This window comes from Rhodamnia argentea, chromosome 5 (assembly GCF_020921035.1).
Source record: "Rhodamnia argentea isolate NSW1041297 chromosome 5, ASM2092103v1, whole genome shotgun sequence".
NCBI lineage: Eukaryota > Viridiplantae > Streptophyta > Magnoliopsida > Myrtales > Myrtaceae > Rhodamnia > Rhodamnia argentea.
In genome coordinates, this window is record NC_063154.1 from 19245011 (window position 1) to 19268859 (window position 23849).

The 23849-nt window shown below is 44.7% G+C and overlaps 1 protein-coding gene across 2 annotated transcripts; it reads right to left on the reverse strand.

The window, feature by feature from the left end:
* Positions 1 to 312: 312 nt before the first annotated feature.
* Positions 313 to 2387, reverse strand: LOC115737253 (scopoletin glucosyltransferase-like). 2 transcript variants are annotated; one of them, XM_048279378.1, is made up of 2 exons: positions 807 to 2387; positions 313 to 618 (listed from the first exon to the last, which is right to left on the reverse strand). In XM_048279378.1, the coding sequence occupies exon 1, from the start codon at positions 2301 to 2303 to the stop codon at positions 837 to 839; it is 1467 nt and encodes a 488-aa protein (XP_048135335.1). In that variant the 5' UTR covers positions 2304 to 2387; the 3' UTR covers positions 313 to 618; positions 807 to 836. The 2 variants fall into 2 exon arrangements, with proteins under 2 accessions (XP_048135335.1, XP_030525157.1); XM_030669297.2 differs by having other exon boundaries at positions 313 to 653.
* Positions 2388 to 23849: the final 21462 nt, after the last annotated feature.

Here is a 23849-nt window from a genome sequence, read left to right on the forward strand (position 1 = left end):
TGCCTTGAATTGAGAGATCAATTAAACAAGTGGAGGTTTCTCTCAGCCAATCCTCTACTTGGTTAATTTAATGCCAAAGCAAGTGATTTTGGGGCTTGTTTTCAAGTTTTGACACAACACAAGTGACACTAATCGATGCCAACAAGGGTTTAACATAGCTGAACTCATGTTTGAGTGTATTCATGTCGAGATCATGTCAGTCTTTTCGACATGATTCATAAATTGTCCACATCAATTGATTTCAAGGTTAATCTCACCGAAAAAAGAAAAGCTTGAATTCATGTCGAGATCATGTTAGTATTTTCGACATGATTCATAAATAGTCCACATCAATTGATTTCAAGGTTAGTCTTACCGAAAAAAGAAAAACTTGAATTTTCTCCCGTGAGACATAAATACCCAAACTTTTTTTTTGTTGGGTCTCATCAATACTTCAAGTTGTACCGGTGTTCTGAAAATACATACCGTCACAGTTCCGCCTACAACGACCGGCGTTCAATGGGAGCAAAATCTAGCCTTTCTAGCGTCTCTCGAGTTATATATGTTCTCAATTCGATTGCTTTGTTATTCTTACCTCTCTACCCACAGGATTTGCATTCTTGATTCACAGATATGTGCCTGGGTAAGGACCAAAAAAAATCAAACCCATGTTTCAGTAGGAAAGAAGAATTGAGTGGTTGAAACTTTTAGCTAGCAAGTTAGTAATACATCTAAAATGACCATTGAAATCATCACGAAAGCCCCAATACTATGCACCTAAATCTAAATTCCCGGTTCCTTAATCACGCCAACAACAATGTCATCACCTTCCTTATTCCGCACAAAGCCAAAGTTGTTCAACCTGAGCCATGTGTCCTCAATTCTTCTATCAAATCCCCCAAATCGTTGTGTGAAGAGCCCCCTTCTTCAACCGTCCTCTTGGCCATGGCCCCAAAGCTCCTTGCTCTGCCTCTCATCTCCCCTGCCCTCTCCCCCACCATAATCTCCTTCGCCGCCCTCTCGACCGCCTCCTTCCCCACGAAATCCCCCACTAACCTGGCCCAGCGCCGGGCCCCGACCCCGACCCCGATCCTCAGGACCTCGGTCACCAGCTTCTCGTTGTAGAACTGCTCCGCGAAGATGGGCCACGTCGCCATCGGCAGCCCCGCGCTGATCCCCTCGAGCACCGAGTTCCACCCGCAGTGCGTCACGAAGCCCCCGACGCTCCGGTGGTCGAGGATTAGGACTTGCGGGGCCCATCCCCGGATGATCAGCCCTTTGCCTCGCATCCGCTTTTCGAACCCGTCGGGCAGCCAACCGTCGTCCCGCCCCTCGTCCTCGTTTCCATTTTCTTCTTTTCCGTCTCTGCTCACAACCCAGATGAAGTCCTGGCCAGAGGCCTCCAATCCCGCGGCGATCTCGCGCAATTGCTCATCGGAGAACTTGGAAGTCGTGCCGAAGCAGATGTAGACAACCGAGCCGGGCCCTCTCGAGTGGAGCCACTTGAGGCACTCGTGCCCGTCGATCGCGTCCTTCCCTCCTCTCTGTGCCTTCTCTTGCAAGCTCCTATTGCACAATGAAACAGGTCCTATGTGCCAAGCTCTCTTGCCCAGAGCATTTCTGTAGTGATCCGCATAACTCGGCTCAAGCTCATAGAAGCTGTTCACTATCATCCCATAACATCGATCCACAGCTTCATAAGCTCTCTTCAGCAACCTGGTGAAATCAGTCTCTACCCTGATCTTCAGCTCATCAGGGAGCTGAGATCTCGTCATCGTGATCTCGTCCGGCAGACCGGGCAAGCGAAACGGCTCGTCCTCGGATGAGACCTTCTCGTGAGGCCTGTGCCGCTTCACGCTCTCGTCCGCGCACATGGAGAAGAAGCTCGTCCCGTGGAAGGCCAGCCTCGGGATGCCGTGCCCGGCCGCGACGTCGTTCGCGAAGGGAAAGAACAAGTCGGCGACCAGCGCGTCGGGGGCCAATTCCCGGACAAGAGCTTCCAGGGGCGGAGACAGCATCGAGATGGCCCTGAAGAACTTCTGCTGGACGTCCTGCGTGGTGACCATGTCGAGGTTCTCGAGGCCTTCCGGGAGGCCGACTTCTCTGGTCGGGAACTCGATGGTCCGGAGGCCGATTCGCGATCCGGCGTCGTCGCTCTGTAGAGAATTTCGGAAGAGAGGGGCGTTGTGCGGGGTGGTGATTATGGTGGCTCTGGCTCCTCTGGCCGTGAAGAGCCTGGCCATGTCGAGGGTCGGCAACATGTGGCCGTGAGCCATTAGAGGGAAGAACAGGACATGGAATCCTCGATCGGACTCGGTTCCCATGGCAAAGACCGGCGAAGAAGAAAGAAGAGGAGGAGGTGGCTCAAGAAAGTGACAAGTGAGGGAAGGAAGGAGAGAGTTGGGAGTCTAGTCCACGCTATATCACAGGGACCAGCGACTGACTTCCAAGGCCGTTGTGCCTTGTTTCGAACTCTGGGTACTCACGTGATTCGAAATTTCGTTGTCACGTGACTAGATCGGGTTCTTTCCGGCGTTGGACACTCGGCGTGGCGGCCGATTCGGGCCGAACAAGAAAAACTCGGGCATTCATGCCTTCATCGGGTCACGATTCGCGATCGATATTTTTTTCGCTACACGTAGCGGGAAAAAGGCCTTCCACATGCATTCCAATTTGGAGGAAGTTTGCTGTCGAAATTCCGAGTCGACGGCAGAGATGGAATTGCCATGTGTTGAACTCCCAATCCATGGATACTTAAAACGCGAATGATAATCATTATGTTCTTGGGCATAATTTTATGGCCATTTTTTTTTTCCATTTTCTGTTCTATAATCGAATTTCTGAGCAGAGAAATCCGTTTAATAGCGACAAAATCATTTGATAACAACACAAAATTTTTACGATTGTAATGGAGACTAGGATTGCCACGAGAGGTTGAGTTACGATTGCGGCAACCTGCGGACTGCGACCAAGGACAGACAATGAGAAGAGTTTTTATTTCTATTTCTAAAGTGTAAATTTTTACTTTTCATTTCTATTCCCAATTTATTTCTAGGCTGAAAGTTTATTTCGAAAATTAAAAAAATAAAATTAGTGTTTTTAAAATAAAAACAAAAAATAGATAAATAAAATAATTATCATGTGCAGCTACATCTATTGCTGCAGTACCTGTCCTGTCTTGTCATCTGTGGCCGATGGCCCGACACACGTCCTTTTCATGAGCGGCGAAGTAGGAATCTTCCAGGGGGTGGTTGGGAAGTTAGTGCCGCAAGAGAAACTCGTTCTTCCTTCCTCTCTTGTTTAAAAGCAATGGCCTGAGAAATTGTCTTTCTTTTCTAGCACAACGCCCGTTCGCGATCACTGATCTTGGCCAACTGGTCAATCTCTCGTATCCTAATCACCAGTGTCAATGTCGACCTAACCATGGACCGTGCGGCCCGTCGAGGCTCAGCGCCCCCGAGTCGCAAGGGCCCGAAGGCCTTTCTGTCAATGTCAAGTTTATCCGTCAATGTTTCCCGGAAATGTTAAATGTATCGATCACTCGATTTGAACATAGGACTGGTTTCTTGAATGTCTTTGACTGAACTCTTTACACTGACAACGAGAGAAACCCTTTACACATATGTTCTGTCTTCGGAGGAAGAACAGAGCAACAAGCACGGAAAAGACGGTGTTGACACAATCTGCTTTTTTTTTTCAAAGATTACTTGCAAAGAATCACAGTACATGAAACCCGATGGGCAAACATAAAAAGCATCAATCACTCTGGGAAATTTAACAAACCAAATGGCTATTCACATATGAGAGGATCTACTTCTTCGCTTCGCGAGCAATGCCGCGCGAAGCGAGTGTCGCGACCCTCCCGGAAATTTCCTCATTTCCCGGGGGTGGAATAGGGCTAACGAGCCGATCCCTCCTTTTTATAGGCATATATATATATGGGGGATCGCGAGTCTCTCCCAAGACCCATTACTCGAATCGCGATGTCGGGTAAAATTTTTCAAATATCGAAATTGACCTTGTGTGGTCGGGTGGCATGTGCGAGATGTACATGCAATTTGGAGTCGCCACCGATCGATTTATTGGAAGGTACGATCGGAAAACCTTACCGAGCGGTCGGGAGAAACCGTTCGGTTCCGCGAAAACCGGAGATTTTGGGTCCGGGGATTTGGTTACGCCAAGTTTCATATTTGACGCCCTTTCGGTTACCGATGTTGATTGTTTTTTTCTAACCTAAGATTTCGTGCAGATGCGATATCGGATGAGGTAGGTCCTAAAAGAAATCTGAGTATTCATGCGGATGGGAATTTTCTATCCTAATCAATCACAATCGGAGGAATTAATACGCAATCAAAATCATTACAATCGATCAAATCAATCAATCAAAGTTCAATATGTCTAAAATGGCCCTATCGGCCCACACAAAAATCAATTTTGGGTATCGGGGTGATTTGGTAAAAATTTGGGGCGGAAGGCCCGGAAGGGTAGAATGGTCATTTTTGGGAGTTCGGGACCCAAAAATCACAAAATTAGGGTCGGGCCAGTTGAATGTGGCCATTTCCTATTTTTTTGTGATTTTATGGAATTTTTCTAATTTTTTCTATTTTTTGGAATTTTCATTTATTTTCTAAAAATATTTGGAATTTTCCGGATCGAAATTAATCAACCCTCGAAGTCTCAAAAATTTTCGATCCAGACTTTATGAGTCCCGAATCGATCTACAAATTTTTAGAAATTTTTTTATGAAAATCTGGGAATTTTTATGAATTTTCTAAGTATTTTTACAATTTTTTTTGGATTTTTGGAAATTTTCTTTTTATTTTTTATTATTTTTTATTAAAGAACCGGACCGGGTCAACCCGGTCAACGGCCGGTCAATCCGGTCCGACCGCCCGTAAACTTACTCTACACCTATACGACACCGTATACGTATTTATCTATTTATTTTTGATTTTCTAAAACTAATTTCTAATATTCAGAAATCTAAGAAATAAATGGACGGCCGAGATCAATCCTGGAATCGATCTCGGCCGTCAACTCACAATTAAACAAAACGACGCCGCTTCGGACTAACGAACGGACGGCCACGATCTAACCTAGATTGAATCTGAGCCGCTCGTTCCCTACACGCTCTAAACGACGCCGAATCGGTTAAATGGACGGACGGCCACGATCTAACCTAGATCTAATCCGAGCCGTTCGTCTCTCCCTTAGACAAAACGACGTCGCACGCCTTAATACCTTGAACGGCTGCGATCAATCCTAGATGCAATCCCGGCCGTCCACTCCCTATCTACTCTAAACGACGTCGCCAAGACTCTAACAAACGGCACCGTTTTTGATTTATTGAATTATTTACCTAATATATCTAATATCCGAAAATACAAAAAGCAAGATCCGACGGCCACAGATCAAACTCATATAATAATCCTGGCCGTCGGATCGAGTCCGAGCCGCTCGCTCGCGCCAACGGCCGAGCCGACTCCGGACGTGAGCCGGTCCAACCGAGAGGACGCCACGTCGGCTCATTGACTGTTTGACTCGACACGTCGCCTTGTCGTCTTCAACCTCACGACGACGCGACGAACGGCCGAGGTTTCCCGGCGAGATCCAACGGTGAAACCTCGGCCGATCAACCTCAAACCAACGCTAATTTACTCGCTTTCACATCCAGATTAACATACTCTAAGATCAAGCAATTTCAACGGCTAAAACGTGAGAATCGAGCTAATCACGATTACGGCAACACGGACTTCAATCAAGCAACACAGAGCATAACAATGGAATTCAAGCTTTAAACACGTTAATATAGAGTTAAGGACACTTACCTCGGGCTCCGATCGAGCCCGGAGTTGCTAGATACGCCTGGCCGAAGTCCGACCCGGGACGAGGTTGGTTGGAGGTTTGATTCGACTCGATCGGGCAAAATCAATGCGAAAGAACAATGCGATTGTGGTTAGTGAGGTTCGAAGGTAAAAGGCACACATCAATTTCACAGATTATACTCGAGAGCGAGTGATGCCATAGTTGCACAAGAACAAAGCTTGAAGTCGAACTCACCGTTTTTGGACGTTGCGGAGTCAATCCAGCGGCGCGATTACTTCCTTGATCTTCGGGTGAGCTTCGGGAAGTGGTTTCTCGGCTCGAGTTGGTCCGAATCGGCCGGACGAGTGACTCACGGTCGGAGCTCCAGCGAAGCCAACTCAACACTCGCGAGAGCTTCTCTCTCTTAATCTCTCTCTTTCTCTCTCTATTCATTTGCCTAGGCGAGCAAATGAACCTCTCCCTCTAGTCTGGAATCTTCCTTGGCTTTTATACTCGATTTTCAAAGTTTGGCGCGCACGGTGAAGGCTTCGCCGACTCACTTCGCACGTGCCCACGCGTGCGAAGTGAGTTGAACGGTGACGGGAACGGAACAGTGTTCCGTCCAAGTCCGTTTGACACTCCGGCGTACGCGAATTGAGCTTCAATTTGGGCGTTTTGCAAAATGTTGACTTTCCGCCGGCGCTGAACCTTTGACCGGAGATTCAGCCGTGCTCCGGCGATGATTGGCTCTGCCACCGGCGTCAATCGACGCTCTTCGACCCGGACAACCAAAGCCCTCTATCAATTGAACGAACTAGAGTCGAATTGGCTCTCAATTTGGTGATCAAAATCCACTTCCAAATCTGCAAAATGGCGCGGCTGAGAGGTTGAAGAAGGCAGCATTCGGGACCGGTTCGACCGGTCCGACCAGTGATCGGGCCGGTCTGAACCGGTTCAGGCAGTGGAATTTTTACAATTTTCAAAATTAAACGAAATTGAGTGGGAATTTTTGCAATTAAACCACAAAATTGGACTTAGGGGCCTAGATATTATCTGGAAATGCAATTTTGCCCAAAATTTCCCATCGATTTATATGAAATCCCCAAATTTTTCTAAATCGGCAAATTGGGGAAAAACTCAATTGGACGTCTAATTGATAAAATTGGACTATGAGACCTATGCCAATAGATTCAGAATGTGTTAAAACCCTAGGGGTGATCCAATTGTGTATAGAAAATTGCTCAATTGAAATTAATTTCAAAAATTGCAAAGTTGAGGGACTTAATTGCAAATAATTTGGGGATTTTGCCTAATTTGTGCAATTCGCGCAATTTAGGGTGCAATTGATCAAATTGAAGTTCAAAGGGACCACAATTGAATGTCTAGACTTAAAATGTGCAAAAATTACAAATAAAAAGACTCAATTGGTATTTTTTGTGCAAATTCAACCTTAGGCATTGTGAAGAAACACCTAAAATTGAACTCAATTTTCAATTTTTCTTGAGATCAATATAGAAAGGGAATTAAAAGAGAAATATTGGACATTTTTCTGTATTTTTGTGACCTCGAAAAGTATTTTTTATGATTTTTCAAGTATTTTCTTATTTTCCTAAAATATTAAAAAAATGCGAAAAATATGAAAAATTATTTTTTGTTCCAAATTGGTTCCTTAAGCTTGGCCAAGGCTTCCAATGTTGATTTTTTAATTTTTTGATTTTTTGTGAATTTTTTAATGAATTTTGGAAAATAAAACTAAAGGAAAACCGACTAAAAATTCGGGTGTCAACAGCTGCCCCTCTTTGAAAGTAATCTCGGTTAGAGGTTGCTTTCAAAGACAAGGTGACACCTGGATCCTTAATCGACTCTGCTGGGGAAAAATCTAAAGAAAATAAGTCTTTGACATTCGATTGCTTTACCTTCGCGAGTTTAAGCTCCGACTCCGTGGGGAATTATTTCGATTCATGCTCATTTTATGTGAAAGAGAAATGAGAAGAGAGAGACTTACCCGTAGCTCACCTGTCTATGGTTTGAGATTTGTCGATCCGAGGTTGAAAGATTCGGTGTATGGAATTACTCGTGAATGGCGCGACGAGATTTGCAATGGTCGGCGTCCGTATGATGTCGAGTGGTGGTTTGAAGATTTGGAAGGAAGGTTCACCCTTGTAACAAAGGGGTTTCACCTATTTAAAATGGGTTTGACTATCCACTAGGGATTCATCATTTAAAAAGGGGGCAGATCGGCTTTCGTCTCTCCGGCCTACTAACCGTCGAAAGGGGAGGTTCACCCTTGTAACAAAGGGGTTTCACCTATTTAAAAAGAGATTGGCTATCCTCCATGCGGGGACTCACCATCTAAAAAGCGAGATCGGCTTTCGTCTCTCCAGCTACTAACCGTCGAGGGGGAGGTTCACCCTTGTAACAAAGGGGTTTCACCTATTTAAAAAGATTGGCTATCCTCCATGCGGGGACTCACCATCTAAAAAGCGGATCGGCTTTCGTCTCTCCAAACTACTAACCGTCGAGGGGGAGGTTCACCCTTGTAACAAAGGGGTTTCACCTATTTAAAAAAGATTGGCTATCCTCCATGCGGGGACTCACCATCTAAAAAGCGGATCGGTTTTCGTCTCTCCAGCTACTAACCGTCCGAGAGGGTGCCATCCGAGGACCTAGGTTGACTAGTGTACCTACGAGCTCAAACCCTATTTCAAATTTTCAAATAAGCAGATCGGTTTTCGTCTCTCCAGCTACTAACCGTCCGAGAGGGTGCCATCTCGAGGACCTAGGTTGACTAGTGTACCTACAGAGCTCAAACCCTATTTCAAATTTTCAAATAAGCGAGATCGGTTTTCGTCTCTCCAGCCTACTAACCGTCCGAGAGGGTGCCATCTCGAGGACCTAGGTTGACTAGTGTACCTACAGAGCTCAAACCCTATTTCAAATTTTCAAATAAGCAGATCGGTTTTCGTCTCTCCAGCTACTAACCGTCCGAGAGGGTGCCATCCGAGGACCTAGGTTGACTAGTGTACCTACTGAGCTCAAACCCTATTTCAAATTTTCAAATAAGCGGATCGGTTTTCGTCTCTCCAGCTACTAACCGTCCGAGAGGGTGCCATCCGAGGACCTAGGTTGACTAGTGTACCTACAGAGCTCAAACCCTATTTCAAATTTTCAAATAAGCGAGAGGATCCGAGGACCTGGGGATGCCAAAAGACCCGCAGAAAATCCAAGTTAATCAAATCTTTAAAATGCAACTTTTCCGAGGATTTGGGGTCACCGGGAACCTGCAGAAAGTTCAATCAAACATCATTAGTATGACAACTTTAAGTTCTTGGAAAAAAAAATCAAGAATTCTAGACAAATTTTCAAAGTGTATTTGTGAGGGAAATGTCTCCAATCACAATTTCAAATCTCCATTGGGGATGGATTTTGAATGACACATCCCGAGTGTTCTTCAAAAAGGTTGTTTTAAAAAATTTTCAAAAGGATTTTCCTTCATCCAAGAGGGCTTCTCACCGTTTTGGAAAGGCTTTTTCTTAAAATTCAAATCTCGCTCACAGGAAACCTAACCTCGAGGTTTCGGGATCATTCGAGATTCATACAATCGACTAATCGTAGAAGGCATTTTAAAAGGGACCGTAATTCGGGCCGGGTCAAAGGCTTTTCAAAGGATATTCATTTTGAAGTTTAGAAATGAATTTTGATCAACAATAGTTTCTTCGGGTCTACAAGTCAAGAACCCCGAAGTCATGATAAGACAGGATTGTACTTACCCCTTTAAGCGGTAGCTTCCTGTATGATTTCTTGCATCGACCTGAAACACCTCTTAGATCGGAAAAGTTTTGGTGACGGGTTGTATTTTGGTTTAAGGTGGGCTCTTTAAGAACGGCCATATTTTCAAAAGAGGGTGAACTTTGGTGATCACCTTGACATTTCTCCAGCTTTCATTTGCCTTTTGCAGAAAATTCACAATCATTCTTTTTCCAATTGATTTTGAGGATTTTCCTCTTTTCATCTTAATGATTTTTCTTTAGGATTTGCCCCTTTTCGGGATGCTCTTTTCATGGGCTTTGGCCTTGCTTTTACCAGGCACTTTGCTTTTTCTAGCCCTTTCATTCTTCATCATTTTCGCACCGACCGGCTCTTTTGAGACCAAGTATCAAAATTCTTCCGATCATGCTTTTTGATTCATTGTTGGTAATTCCTTTGCTTTGCCCCGAGTGTGGGGGGGTGATCACCAACAAGGGTTTAGAAATGAATATTCAAAGGCTCAAATTGGCTTTTCAAAGGGTAAGTGTTTGGGATATAGAAATGAAATGCTTTTCTTCACTTTGAGGTGTTCCAAGTCTTTGCCGAAATCACCCGAAGCTAATCACTAAAAGATTGATGCGAGTCGGTACAATAAAGTCTTACCCGACCTTTTCTCCAAGGAATCATCCAATGAACCTCCAAATATGCCCCATTGTGGGGTGGTTCTTGACAGGGTTATATTCATAAAATTCTCCCTTTCGGCTCGAGTGGTTATCAAGGGATACAAATGTGTATGGATAATTTTGAAATGGAAATGCCTTTCATCATTTAAATCCATGTAATCACCGCGAATGATCCCTACGTCCCAAAATTAAGCTCTTTCGCTCTATCACTCTCACTCATCACTCAAGTGTGTCGGGGACGTGTTTAAGGACAAAGTTTGCCTCTTTTCATTTGAAGGATCATTCTTTTGAAAAGCTTTCAAAGCATGCCCTTTTATAGAAACTCAGGGCGTTTTCGTCAAAATTCATCGTTTGCCAAATGTTCTCATCAAAGATAATATTCAAAAGATGTTTCTGTAATTTGTAAGGAATATTTCTTTGAAAGGGCCTTGTGGCTCTATAATTCCAAGTTTTTTTAATTTCAAGCACGACGGCGTATGAAAATTCTTTGTAAAGAAAGAGAACCTCAAACCTGTCTTCTTCAAATATTGGCTTCTGTCCCCTGTAAAAACAAAAGGAAACAATCAGTTCAAGGTATTCAAAATTTTAAGTTCGGAAGCGATTTCTTCTCGTCTCCTTCGGACGTTGACTCCTGTCTCCTGTAAAAACAAAAGGAAACAATCGGTCCAAGATATTCAAAATCCGTGATCCAAAGTAACAGATAACTTCCCTGTTTTGACCGGTTGCTCTGCAAAGTTCTTCATGATTCCCAGTCCACCTACAAAATACAAACGTATGCAAATGCATGTATGCAGATGTCATGCAAATGCAAAATTTTCATGTGACTCATATCTCGCTCATCAACCGCTCCGAAGCTCAATTTATTTCAAGGAAAATATCTCTTCACGGCATCCGAATTCACTCGGACTTGCCAATTCTTCTCCATCCATGTTTACAAGTATAAGAGCTCCCCCGGATAAGACCTTCTGAATCACATAGGGGCCTTCATAATTTGGCATGAATTTGCCTCCTGGGTGTTGTGCGTTTGGGAGCATTTTCTTCACAACTAGCATCCCCGCTTCAAAACTTCTAGGTTTAACCTTCTTGTTAAAAGCTCTGGCCACTTTCTTCTGATAACTTTGACCATGACAGATAGCCCTTAATCGCTTTTCGTCAATCAAATTCAATTGTTCGTGTCTCTCGTCGACTCCATTCATCTTCCGTGAGCCCTACTTGGAGACAGAATCCTTAAAGAGGGGATTTCCACCTCTACTGGTAGGACTGCTTCCATACCGTATACCAAAGAGTAAGGAGTTGCCCCGGTTGAAGTACGAATTGAAGTTCGGTAGGCCATGAGAGCATATGGCAATCTTTCGTGCCAATCTCGATATTTCTCAGCAGTTTTGGCCAATATCTTCTTGATGTTCTTGTTTGCCGCTTCCACGGCTCCATTCATTTGCGGGCGGTAAGGCGAAGAATTAAGGTGTCGTACCTTAAATTGTTCCAATAGTTGATCGACAACCTTGTTGTTCAAATTTGAGCCATTGTCACGTAATGATGGCTCTTGGCACTCCATATCTTGAGATGATATCTCGCTTGATGAACTTAGCCACACTATTCGCAGTGACATTGGCATATGAGCTGGCTTCAATCCATTTAGTGAAGTAGTCAATAGCCACCAAAATAAAGCGATGTCCGTTTGAGGCCTTTGGGTTGATAGGGCCAATCATATCAATTCCCCACATGCGGAATGGCCATGGCTCGACATTTGATGTAGCTCGGTTGGCGGCGCATTTATCCTGTCGCCGTATACCCGGCATTGATGACAGGATCTAACATCTTGGTTGCAATCCGACTCGATAGTCAACCAGTAATACCCGAGTCTCATAATCTTCTTGGCGAGGAGGTGGCCATTCATATGCGGTCCACATTCCCCTTCATGAATCTCTTTCATAATGAGATTTGCTTCTTTGGAATTCACGCACCTCGGCAGGAGCGAGTCAAAGGATCTCTTGTATAGGATCCGTCCGCCGAGGAAAAATTTAGATGCCATCTTGCTTATGTACTTTTTATCTTCGGTTGACTATTTCAAGGGAATTCGCCCTTCGGTAGGTAATTCTTGATGTCATGATACCACGGTTCCTCATCGGGTTCTTCTTCAATGACCATGCAGTATGCGGGTTGCTCAAGGATGTCAATCCTTAACGGTTCTATCTCAAGACCATTTTGCACTTGTAACATGGCCGATAATGTGGCCAAAGCATCAGCAAAATGGTTCCGAGTTCTCGGCGAGATATTCGAAAGTAATCTCCTCAAAGTGTTGGATCGGCTCTTCGAGGTATTTATGATAAGGAATAAGCTTGGGATCCTTTGTCTTCCACTCCCCTTGAGTTTGTAAAATGATTAGCATGGAATCTCCATATACCAAGTAGCTTCTTCACCTTTAATGAGATGGCCAATTGTAATCCTAGTATGCGAGGCTTCATATTCAGAAATGTTGTTGGTACGGGGAATACCAACTTGGCTGAAACTGGATAATGTTGATCTTCGGGGGATATCAAAGCGCCCGATGCACGATCCAAGTGAGGTTCACTGCGCCGTCGAAGTACATTGTCCATTTGTCTTCAGATATATTCAGGATTTGACCTCCCTTGTTTTGCTCGAAACGTCCTTAGGAGGATTCTCGGCTAGCATGTCAGCAATTGCTCTTCCCTTGACAGATTTTTGGGGAGAGGTTTTGATATCGAACTCGAAAGCGTATTTGCCATTTAGCCATCTTTCCCAACAATGTTGGCTTCTCCAAAAGGTATTTGATGGGGTCATTTTCGGTGACCAGCTCTATATGATAATGCAAGTGTATCTCGCCTCAATGCAATGGAGGACCCAAACCAATGCTACGCAAGTCCTTTCCACTTTGTTGGGTATTTGACTTCGGATGTTGTAAACTTTTTGCTCAAATAATATATGGCCCGCTCTTTACGATCCTTGGGGTTAGTTTGGGCAAGTAAAGCTCCCAAGGACTCATCATTAACGATCGGATATAGAGTTAAAGGAACGTCGGGGATAGGAGGTACCAATACTCGGAGGTTGTACCGGATATTCCTTGATCTTCTCAAATGCTTGTTGGCATTCCGCATCCCATTTCACCTTTGTACCTTTCTTTAGCAACTTGAAGAAGGGTTTTGCCGTTTCGATAGTTGGGATATGAATCTGGATATATAATTCAATCTTCCCGAGTAAACCCCTTACTTCTTTAACGATAGAAGGGAGTTCCTATTTCCCATATGGCTTTAATCTTGGAAGGGTCAATTTCAATACCACGGCTGCTCACCACAAACCCTAGCGGCTTTCCGGATCTTGCGCCAAATACGCATTTCGCAGGATTCAACTTGAGCTTATACTTTCTCAATCGATCAAATAACTTCTTCAGCACTTTAACATGGTCTTCTCCAGGCTTGGACTTGGCAATCATATCATCCACATAGACCTCGATCTCCTTATGTATCATATCATGAAAAAGGGTCACCATAGCCCTCGATATGTTGCACCTGCATTTTTCAACCCAAATGGCATCACCTTGTAACAAAAAGTTCCCCATTGTGTAGTGAATGAGGTCTTGATCTTATCTTTTTCCTTCACAGATGATCTCGATTATATCCCGAGAATCCATCCATAAAGGAGAACAATTCAAAACCCGCAAGATGCGTCGACGAGCACATCAATGTGCGGTAGGGGAAAATCATCCTTGGGACTAGCTTTGTTCAAGTCCCGATAATCCACGCATATTCTAATTCTCCCATCCTTCTTCTTAAGCGGTACGATATTGGCGACCCAATCAGCATATGGGACAGCCTCGATAAATCCAACTTTAAGGAGCTTCATCACCTCTTCCTTGATTTTATCCCCGGTTCGGGATTCATTCTTCTGGGTGATTGATTTCTTGGTGTGCAAGAAGGATCTGTGGGCAAAGCATGCTCCACAATCTCACGATCTAGACCCGGCATGTCGGCATACGACCGAGGCGAAGATATCTTGATATTCCTTGAGTAACACCGTCATTCTTAAAATATCTCGCTGCGAGACGGGTGTCCTCCTATTTTCACTTCCTTGACGCAATCGAATCTCCCAAATTAATAGTGATAGGTTCTTCGGAAATAGGAGGCTTAGATTCTTCGAAACAATCCCATTCTTTCTTGATATCGCTCACATCAACCTCGTCTATATCAACTTCGCATGCATAGTCATCGAGCTGATATGAGTCACATATTAACCTGTTATGTATGGGTGGGATGACATGCCCGAAATGCACCATGAAAGGTTAGTATTCAAAGATGATAAAATTGAAGGATGCATGATTCCTATCATGAAAACATTTTTCAAATTTCAATTTTCTTAGATAAGGAAAGGAGAACTAGTCCACGATCTTCCGGACATCCTGGTTCTCAAAAGCCGTTTAAAATCCTAGATCATATGGCGGATCGGGCCTCAAGTTTCATGGTAGAATCAATTGTCATCATCGGACCAATCCGTTGCTCCACATGTCCGTAATCAAATTTGAAATGTTTTTCATTAATAAATGCAACTAAGAACAATACGATCTGCACTTCCTGGATCACGAGCATGTGACCCAAAGGGTGCTAAAACATCAAAAAGCTTTAAAGCAAATGCAGTAATCAAAATGCATTAAAAGATAAAGTTCGGAAAGAGCCTTTTACTCGGGGGTGGGGAAATCATCGTCCGGCCACTCAATTATCACGTTCACCCGATTATCCGAGGAACGGGTTGAATAAGTCCGGCTCTGCATCCTCGGAGATGTCTTCATCTTCCAGCCACTTGCCTCCCTTAGAGAATACCTCGAATAAAGGGTTTAGGAGCATTTTTCCTCTAGCTTTCCATACATCGGTACCTATGAAACGGCCACCTTGGCGTCCACGGCGTCCACGGTCTCCATAACGATTGTTTCGACCTCGGCCTCGACCTATGTTATTTTCCGCTATTCCGCTATAACCCGAGACCAACCTTGTGGTCATTTGAGCCCAAATTCAAAGGGTTACGAATTCCCACGACCATATTTCCCTAATCCAACACCGGAATAAATCCATTCGAGAGTAGCACTTTTCCCGCCATAGTTGCGGGTCTCGAAAGCTCGGTATAGCCACCTTTGCATTTGGTGACACATGCATGACAGATACGATGTCAAAGGTGTGATAACTCAGCTCCTCCTCTTTTGAGGGTTCAATGTAAGGGACCATCCCTTTTAAAGTCGCTCGATGTCCCGTCTCGCCATGGACGGTGATCAACTCGACCCTTGACCACAAATTTTAACTTTTGATGCGAGAGAGGAAGGTACCGCTCCGGACACATGAATCCACGGTCTTCCCGGGAGCGGGGGTGAAGGCGCTTGGAATATCCAACACTTGGAACGGTATAGAGAAAGTTACCGGTCCAATGTCAATGTCCAGCTCAATCTCTCCCACAACATTCTTGGAGACTCCATCAAATGATCGGATGGTGGCCTTGGATGTCTTCACAAAATCTTCATTGATCCCCAAGCTTCTCAAAGTGCTTAGTGGACACGGGTTGAAAGCGGAACCATTATCAATTAAGACGTGAGGCACCTCTTTTCCGTGACACCTCACGGCTATGTAAAGGGCTTTGTTGTGGACCCGCCCTTCTTTCGGGAAGTCTTCGTCCGAGAAGGATATCTCGGTCCTTCGAAGGATAGCACCCACAAAGTCTCCCAATTGCACTTCGTTAATTGTCTTCGGAACATGCACCTCATCCAGCACCTTCAAAAGGGCGTCTTTGTGCTTTTCAGAATTTTTGAAGAGATCCAAGTAAGGAAATCTATGCGGGCATCTTCCGCGAGTTGGTCAACGACATCATATTCATTGGTCCTCACGACCGATTGCAACTTCTCAACCTCTTCCGCAGTTGGGATTCTCTTTTCGGAATCCACTTCTCTCGGGGGATAACATCTTCCGGATCTCATTATGGCGTCAATCTCGCCCGTTCCATAATCCCAATGAACGCCCTTGAGTTGTACTCTTCCACAGGCGGTAATTTAATCCTCACCGGTATGATCTTTTTTGGTAGTGATTCGGATGTTGATGGTTTTTCCGAACTAGAAGCTTCTAACTCCCGGCTATCAACTTTGTTCAAATCAATCACGAAACGAATTGGGGCATCTATCATCCCAATCATCCCATCCTCATGAACGTCATCGGGGTTATGTTCTAGACCTGGCCTTACCGAGCGTGGCATTTCCTTTATCGAAATCCCTCCGCCTTTCTCTTCGACTCTCGGGATGATCCCTTCAATCCTCATGCCAATCTCCACCGGATGTTGGAACGATGAGTACGTGTATGCATACATGCGATCAAAGTATTCCGCCGGAAGTGACTTTAGTACAAACTCCAGCATTTCTCTCTCCGACAACGGCGGTTGCACCATCACGGCGTGTTTCTTCCACCTTCTTGCAAAGAGCTCAAAACTCTCATCTTCACCTTTCCGGATATTCAACAGATTAGCCTTAGTGAAATAACCTCGATTCCGGCTTCAAAGTGTCGTATGAAGTGCTCGATAAATCCTCCCAGCTCGGGACCCAGTCTAGATCGATTGATTGAAACCATACCAGCGCGAGGCCCGTTAAACTTTGTCCAAAGTTCCGAATCGGTGTTTCGTCATCTTCTTGGTGGCCAACCATTTGGCGAAGATAGTATGAGACATGCGCCGAGGACACCCAGCGCCATTATACTTCGTGCGGAAGACCACTCTCGGGTTCACACCTTGAGGCGGGACGTTTCTTGCTTGAGTAAGTGGCGTAATCAGCTCCTTCAACTCATCCATTTTCCTCGACACGTCATCTCCTTGCTCTTGAAGTAGAGCGATCTTTCGATTCTCGTGTCTCCATGGTCCGCCGTATCTCCGGAATCTGCATGCTTTCTTCTATCGCCATAGTATTCCTTTTGGTTGTCGATTGCGATAAATCTGCTACCATAGTTGTTAAATGACGCATGTGCGTCTCCAGTTAGAAAGTCGCATATCGACCTCTCGATTCTCCCTGTTCATTCCGAGGAGCCGCTTGGTCCTTAACTTCATCGATCGTTCCCACAAATTCATCGCTTGTGGGGTCATCCATTCCACCCCACCCATCGGGGACTACATCTCCGAGTCAACAAAGAAACTCGGGGCGCCGAATATAGCACTTTAAAGTTGTACCCACCACTATCTTCCCCCGGGTTATCAACTATTTCGCCCCTCTCTAGGGCTTTCTCGCAAAAATCTCCTGTCGCCTCGGCGGGCCTTATCCAGACGGACTTCATATTCGTCTATCTCTTCAATTTCTTGACCATCTTTGACGCTCATCAAATATCCCGAGGGTATTTTCAAAAGAGCTCCCCTCGTAGGTTTCATTGCGAACTCCTCGGACACGGCATGTTTACCGCCACGTAGGTTCCCTTGAAAGCGACATTTTCCATTCTTCCTATGACACCCAAGCTAATCAATTTTTCCAAGCAAGCCTCTTTTTGCTCTCGGGAAATACTCTCTCCTTCCGGGTATTGCGAGGCTAATGTCAAGACATCCCGCATTCTATCCATATTCACTATGAACTCCGGAACCTCTTCCTCTTCATCTCCAAAGATCGCGTTCACCTCACGATGCTCGGGTAGCGGGTTCCGCTGCACATTCGGTTCGGCTTTATCAAATTCCAGAACTTTTCCGTCGATCAATGCTTGCACCTTGAATTTCAGAGCGAGACAGTTATCCGCGTTATGCCCCCTTTCTCCCATATGGTATACGCACGTCCGGGTCTCATCATACCCAGGAAATCTTGGCGGGTGAGCTCGAGGTGGCTCTTTTGCAACTAAGCGATTTTCCAATAACATGGGTAACAATTTGGATAAGGGTCGGGGTAGTGGGGTAAAAACAACTGGGTTCTTTTTTCTGAATTCCGGTGGTTTGGAAGTAGTCCAGGAGGACGTTCCTTGGGTAGGAATTGAAGGCGAGAAATTTCGGGCTTTGGCGGGTTAGGGACAAAGGCTACTTCTCCGATTTGCTCCCTAATATCCCTTCTCAAAGGGTATTGGCGTTTGAAAGGCGCCTCGGGTATCTTCTTTTCTCTTAATGCCCACTCATGACGCTCTGCCACCTTGATCGGGTGTGCAAATGTCTGACACCCAGAGGTGTTCGGCTTGTCGAAAAATTCAAACGGAAGGGCCTTGAGAAACAGATCTATTAGTTCATCTTCCGGGACAAAGCGGTTTTACTTGCACGGCCGGTGCTCTCCATCTCCGGGCGTAGGCGCGAACGGCCTCGCTCTTTCCTTTTACTTGTCCTTAAAAGGTCCTCTCTAGTTAGGGCGGTCAAAGTGTTAAACTTGTATTGCCGCGGGAACTCGTCTGCCGGTTTATCCCAATCGGCGAGCCTCTCTGGCTCCAATTCAATGAACCACGCTAGGGCTGCCCCAGATAGGCTTTCCTGGAAAGTGTTAACCAGTAGTGGAATGTTGTCGGAGAATCGCGACATTCGACGCAAGTAATACTTCAAGTGCGCCTTGGGACACCCGGTCCCATTATATCTTCTTACAAAGTCGGCTCCTTGTAATCGGCGGGAACCTCTATCTTTTCGAACGGTGCAACCTTGTCGAATCTCGAGAGCTCATAACCTTGACTCGCCAAACACTCTTCGATCTTAGCGAGCCTCTTAATTTCCTCTTCCATTTTGAGGACTTGCTTCTCCTTTTTCTCCGGGTCAATCACAATGGGAGGATCCTTAGGCGGTCTTTCCGGATTCGAGTTGGATTGGCGGCGGGCGCCGGATTAGCGTTTGCTCCATCGGATGGCCCCGCAGAGCTTGAGAATTAAGGTCAACGGGGTATCTCCCCGGCTTGCAATCATCATTGCCTTCATCTCCGCCACCATTGTGGCGATCACATTCATTTGATTCTCCGGATTACCCACACGAGGTGCGAGCTCTTCTTGTTCCATCCTTAACTTGCGCGTTTTTCTTGCGAGTCCTCGTATTTATCACTCACCTATTTTCAGAATATCAAATCGGTATGGGAAATATTAAAGGATTGGAGACATTGATCCGTGGTAATTGACTTTTCTATATGTATGCATGAAATGCTCATAAAAGAAATAGTATGTATTCATTACAAACCAAATTGTTCAAAAGTATCTAAAAGATAACAAATATGTAAAATCTAAATGGGGGAATGGATCTATCCAAGTCGGGGCGCTTCCACTCTTCTTGCTCTTCGATCCATCGGAATCCCATAAGTATGGGTCTCCTCCCTCTTCGATATCCACTTGCTCTGGATCTTCGGGAATGTACGGTTCTACTCCCGGTACATATGGTACTATGTACTCTGGCTCATATGACTCTACTTCTTCAATCCGAGGAGATACGCACTCGGGTACATATGGCTCTACCATTGATTGGCGATACTCCTTAAACTTCTGGATATACTCCTTGGAGGCCCCGTGAACGTTCATCTCATCGTCCAAATAGTCCGGCCATTCAACTTGTTGCGGTAGGGAATTCTTCAAAACGTGAAGAATAAGCTTGATCCGGACCCGATACAACTCCTTTGTTTCCTTAGTGAGCTTTCCTCGTATCATATCGAATGAGAAGATCCCGGGACAAACATCCGGTGGTATCTCTTGTAGAACTCCAAATTGCCTCACCACTCGAATGGGGTAATACGCCACAAATCGCCGGTACATCCCAATAAGGGAATAGGGTTATCTTCAATACCCGAAATGCGAGCTTCTACGATCTTGGGCCAAGTCAAACGCCATCTAATATGCTCGGGTTTCAAATTGTCCAATAGCTCAACCCACTTTTTGAATGAGTACTTGGGTACAAGGGATTGACACTTAAGGAAGGATCTAAGGGGGTGAACGTGCTCATTGATCTCATAACACCCCACCCGGAGTTGGAAAGTCTTTATATGAGAGGTGAACCACAAGTGGAGTAATCCGCTAGACGCTTGGAAAACGGCCTTTTTGAAGACTTGGAACGATTCATGGAGAGAAAAGTCTCGGCTAAGATCATGTACGAATAATCCCGGCGACAACACGCTTGTCCGGCTATATGAGTTATGGAGGGGTCAAAAGTAGTTCTAGAAGTCGGGAATAGAACGAATGCAAAGAAAGCCAAAATGAACACCTTTCCCGATTTATGACCGGTTTCGGTGGGTAGAGAGGAATAATTATCGAAAAGGAACGAGAATGTGAACTTGTTGGAATTGGACTTGTAAACTTTTTCAATTTCGGAAGTTTTAAGGCGAAGGAAACTCGATAACGAACGAGTGGAATCCATGTCCAAAGGGGGTTGAGCTATACGTTCTTCAAATTTGGCCCCGATAATAGCGGTATACTCCTCAAGCGTAGGGGTCAATTCCAATCCTCGAAAGTTGAACGTCATTGTTCGCGCGTCCCATGCCTTGGCTAGTGCTTGAATGAGCGCCGGTTGGTATTCCACTTTGATCAAATCTACAAGTCGTCCCAAACGTCCTTCCACATAGGCTTTATTGACGATGTCGAGGCGATCCCACCATATAGCGAGTTCCTTGCGCGGTATTGGGATGACTTTGATGTCTCCATTCCCCATGATCTAAAAATGCAAAAATGATGATCCTAAAGTCAATTACCACAGTTTAATATGCATATGCATGTAATGTGATGCAAATGTGCTAACCAAATTCCATGTCATCTTTTGGTAACATGAGGGTCAACTACTCCCACTTGACCCAAATAAGCCAAATAGGGTAGTTATGGACCAAATCTCACCCAAAGATGGCATGTAATTTGATTAGGATCGTTTAAGCGTAATCGGGGTAAAAAGTCGTTCACAAATTGACAACTCATGAAATTTACAAGTCAAATACAATAAAGTCAAAATAGGTAGAACATGACAAGTATCTAGAGATTCGGACAATAAATGTCGATGAAAGTACATAATAGACTCAAAATATAATGAAACCTAGAAAATGCCCCCAAAGTCGTACTAATCTAGACAAGTGGGAATGGTATCCTCATCCGATGAAATCTCTACTATCTCGGGAAGCTTGATATCTTCTTCATCATCGGAGGATATGGTGATGATTTCCTTCTTCTTAATCGGAGAATGTTTTGGGGCCGTCTTGGTAGCATGAGGCTTCCTCGCCAACTTCATGTACAATTCCCAGATTCTTTCTTTCTCGCGCTCGAGCTCCAAATATCGTCCACATCGGGTATAATCGCAACTCTCGCTACGGATGCGGTTCCGTCCGTTGAGCTCTCGTCCGTGAACAAATCCGAAAACTCGGAATGTAGCGGGTACTCGGTCCTCGCGTCGAATGGTCCTCCGCTCCCATGTGAATACATCGGGTGCATCAACACGACTTTGGGGCGCCATCTATCCTAAAAAGGAAAATTTGACTTTCAACCCCGATCACTTAAACGATCTTACAAATTGTGATGATATGTAGTGGAAATGTATGATATGCAAAATTTAAATTTACAAGTTCAAAATAAAAAGGGTAGAAAGCCTTACCAACCGATGTTACTCTTTTTTTGGTTTTTGGTTTTAGGTATACCAACCATCCATTTCACATGCGCATGAGACAGGTGAGGTTTAACTCTAAAGAAATCAAAAAGGCTCGGGTATGGACCTAAAAAGGCTCCCGCTATACAAATCGATGGGCCGCCCACAAGCGCAATCAAACAACAAGTGGGTAGGACCATCAATCTTGCATAGCGAGCGGGATCAAATATGGTCAACCCAAGTGCAATCAAACACAAGAGCTTCGCATACCGATCCCTATCTATGGCGACCTAAAAGGTGATTTCGCGGCTCGGGTTTAGGCGCTTGTGTGTGCGGTGTCGTGATCCTCGAAATATGCAAGACATGCACCACAATTTATATTCAAAACACCGCTTCAAAATTTGCATAAATAAACAAACAATCCAAAACTCCATATCCGCATCAAAAATGGTTAGCACAGACGCCACCCCTTATAACTCCCATCTCGCATCAACATTTAACACTTTTTTGTTAGTGGACGTACCTCATCTTCAAGAGCATCCCGCAGAAAACGAGGTTAGAAAACAATCAGCATTTTTATCGGCTTAAATCCTCTTAAAGTATTCCCCGGTGGAGTCGCCGGTCTGTCGCGACCCTCCCGGAAATTTCCTCATTTCCCGGGGGTGGAATAGGGCTAACGAGCCGATCCCTCCTTTTTATAGGCATATATATATATGGGGGATCGCGAGTCTCTCCCAAGACCCATTACTCGAATCGCGATGTCGGGTAAAATTTTTCAAATATCGAAATTGACCTTGTGTGGTCGGGTGGCATGTGCGAGATGTACATGCAATTTGGAGTCGCCACCGATCGATTTATTGGAAGGTACGATCGGAAAACCTTACCGAGCGGTCGGGAGAAACCGTTCGGTTCCGCGAAAACCGGAGATTTTGGGTCCGGGGATTTGGTTACGCCAAGTTTCATATTTGACGCCCTTTCGGTTACCGATGTTGATTGTTTTTTTCTAACCTAAGATTTCGTGCGGATGCGATATCGGATGAGGTAGGTCCTAAAAGAAATCTGAGTATTCATGCGAGATGGGAATTTTCTATCCTAATCAATCACAATCGGAGGAATTAATACGCAATCAAAATCATTACAATCGATCAAATCAATCAATCAAAGTTCAATATGTCTAAAATGGCCCTATCGGCCCACACAAAAATCAATTTTGGGTATCGGGGTGATTTGGTAAAAATTTGGGGCGGAAGGCCCGGAAGGGTAGAATGGTCATTTTTGGGAGTTCGGGACCCAAAAATCACAAAATTAGGGTCGGGCCAGTTGAATGTGGCCATTTCCTATTTTTTTGTGATTTTATGGAATTTTTCTAATTTTTTCTATTTTTTGGAATTTTCATTTATTTTCTAAAAATATTTGGAATTTTCCGGATCGAAATTAATCAACCCTCGAAGTCTCAAAAATTTTCGATCCAGACTTTATGAGTCCCGAATCGATCTACAAATTTTTAGAAATTTTTTTATGAAAATCTGGGAATTTTTATGAATTTTCTAAGTATTTTTACAATTTTTTTTGGATTTTTGGAAATTTTCTTTTTATTTTTTTATTATTTTTTATTAAAGAACCGGACCGGGTCAACCCGGTCAACGGGCCGGTCAATCCGGTCCGACCGCCCGTAAACTTACTCTACACCTATACGACACCGTATACGTATTTATCTATTTATTTTTGATTTTCTAAAACTAATTTCTAATATTCGAAATCTAAGAAATAAATGGACAGCCGAGATCAATCCTGGAATCGATCTCGGCCCGTCAACTCACAATTAAACAAAACGACGCCGCTTCGGACTAACGAACGGACGGCCACGATCTAACCTAGATTGAATCGAGCCGCTCGTTCCCTACACGCTCTAAACGACGCCGAATCGGTTAAATGGACGGACGGCCACGATCTAACCTAGATCTAATCCGAGCCGTTCGTCTCTCCCTTAGACAAAACGACGTCGCACGCCTTAATACCTTGAACGGCCGCGATCAATCCTAGATGCAATCCCGGCCGTCCACTCCCTATCTACTCTAAACGACGTCGCCAAGACTCTAACAAACGGCACCGTTTTTGATT

Excerpts from the sequence above, each read along its gene's own strand:
- LOC115737253 (XM_048279378.1), bottom strand. The coding sequence starts at position 2,303 with ATGGGAACCGAGTCCGATCGAGGATTCCATGTCCTGTTCTTCCCTCTA.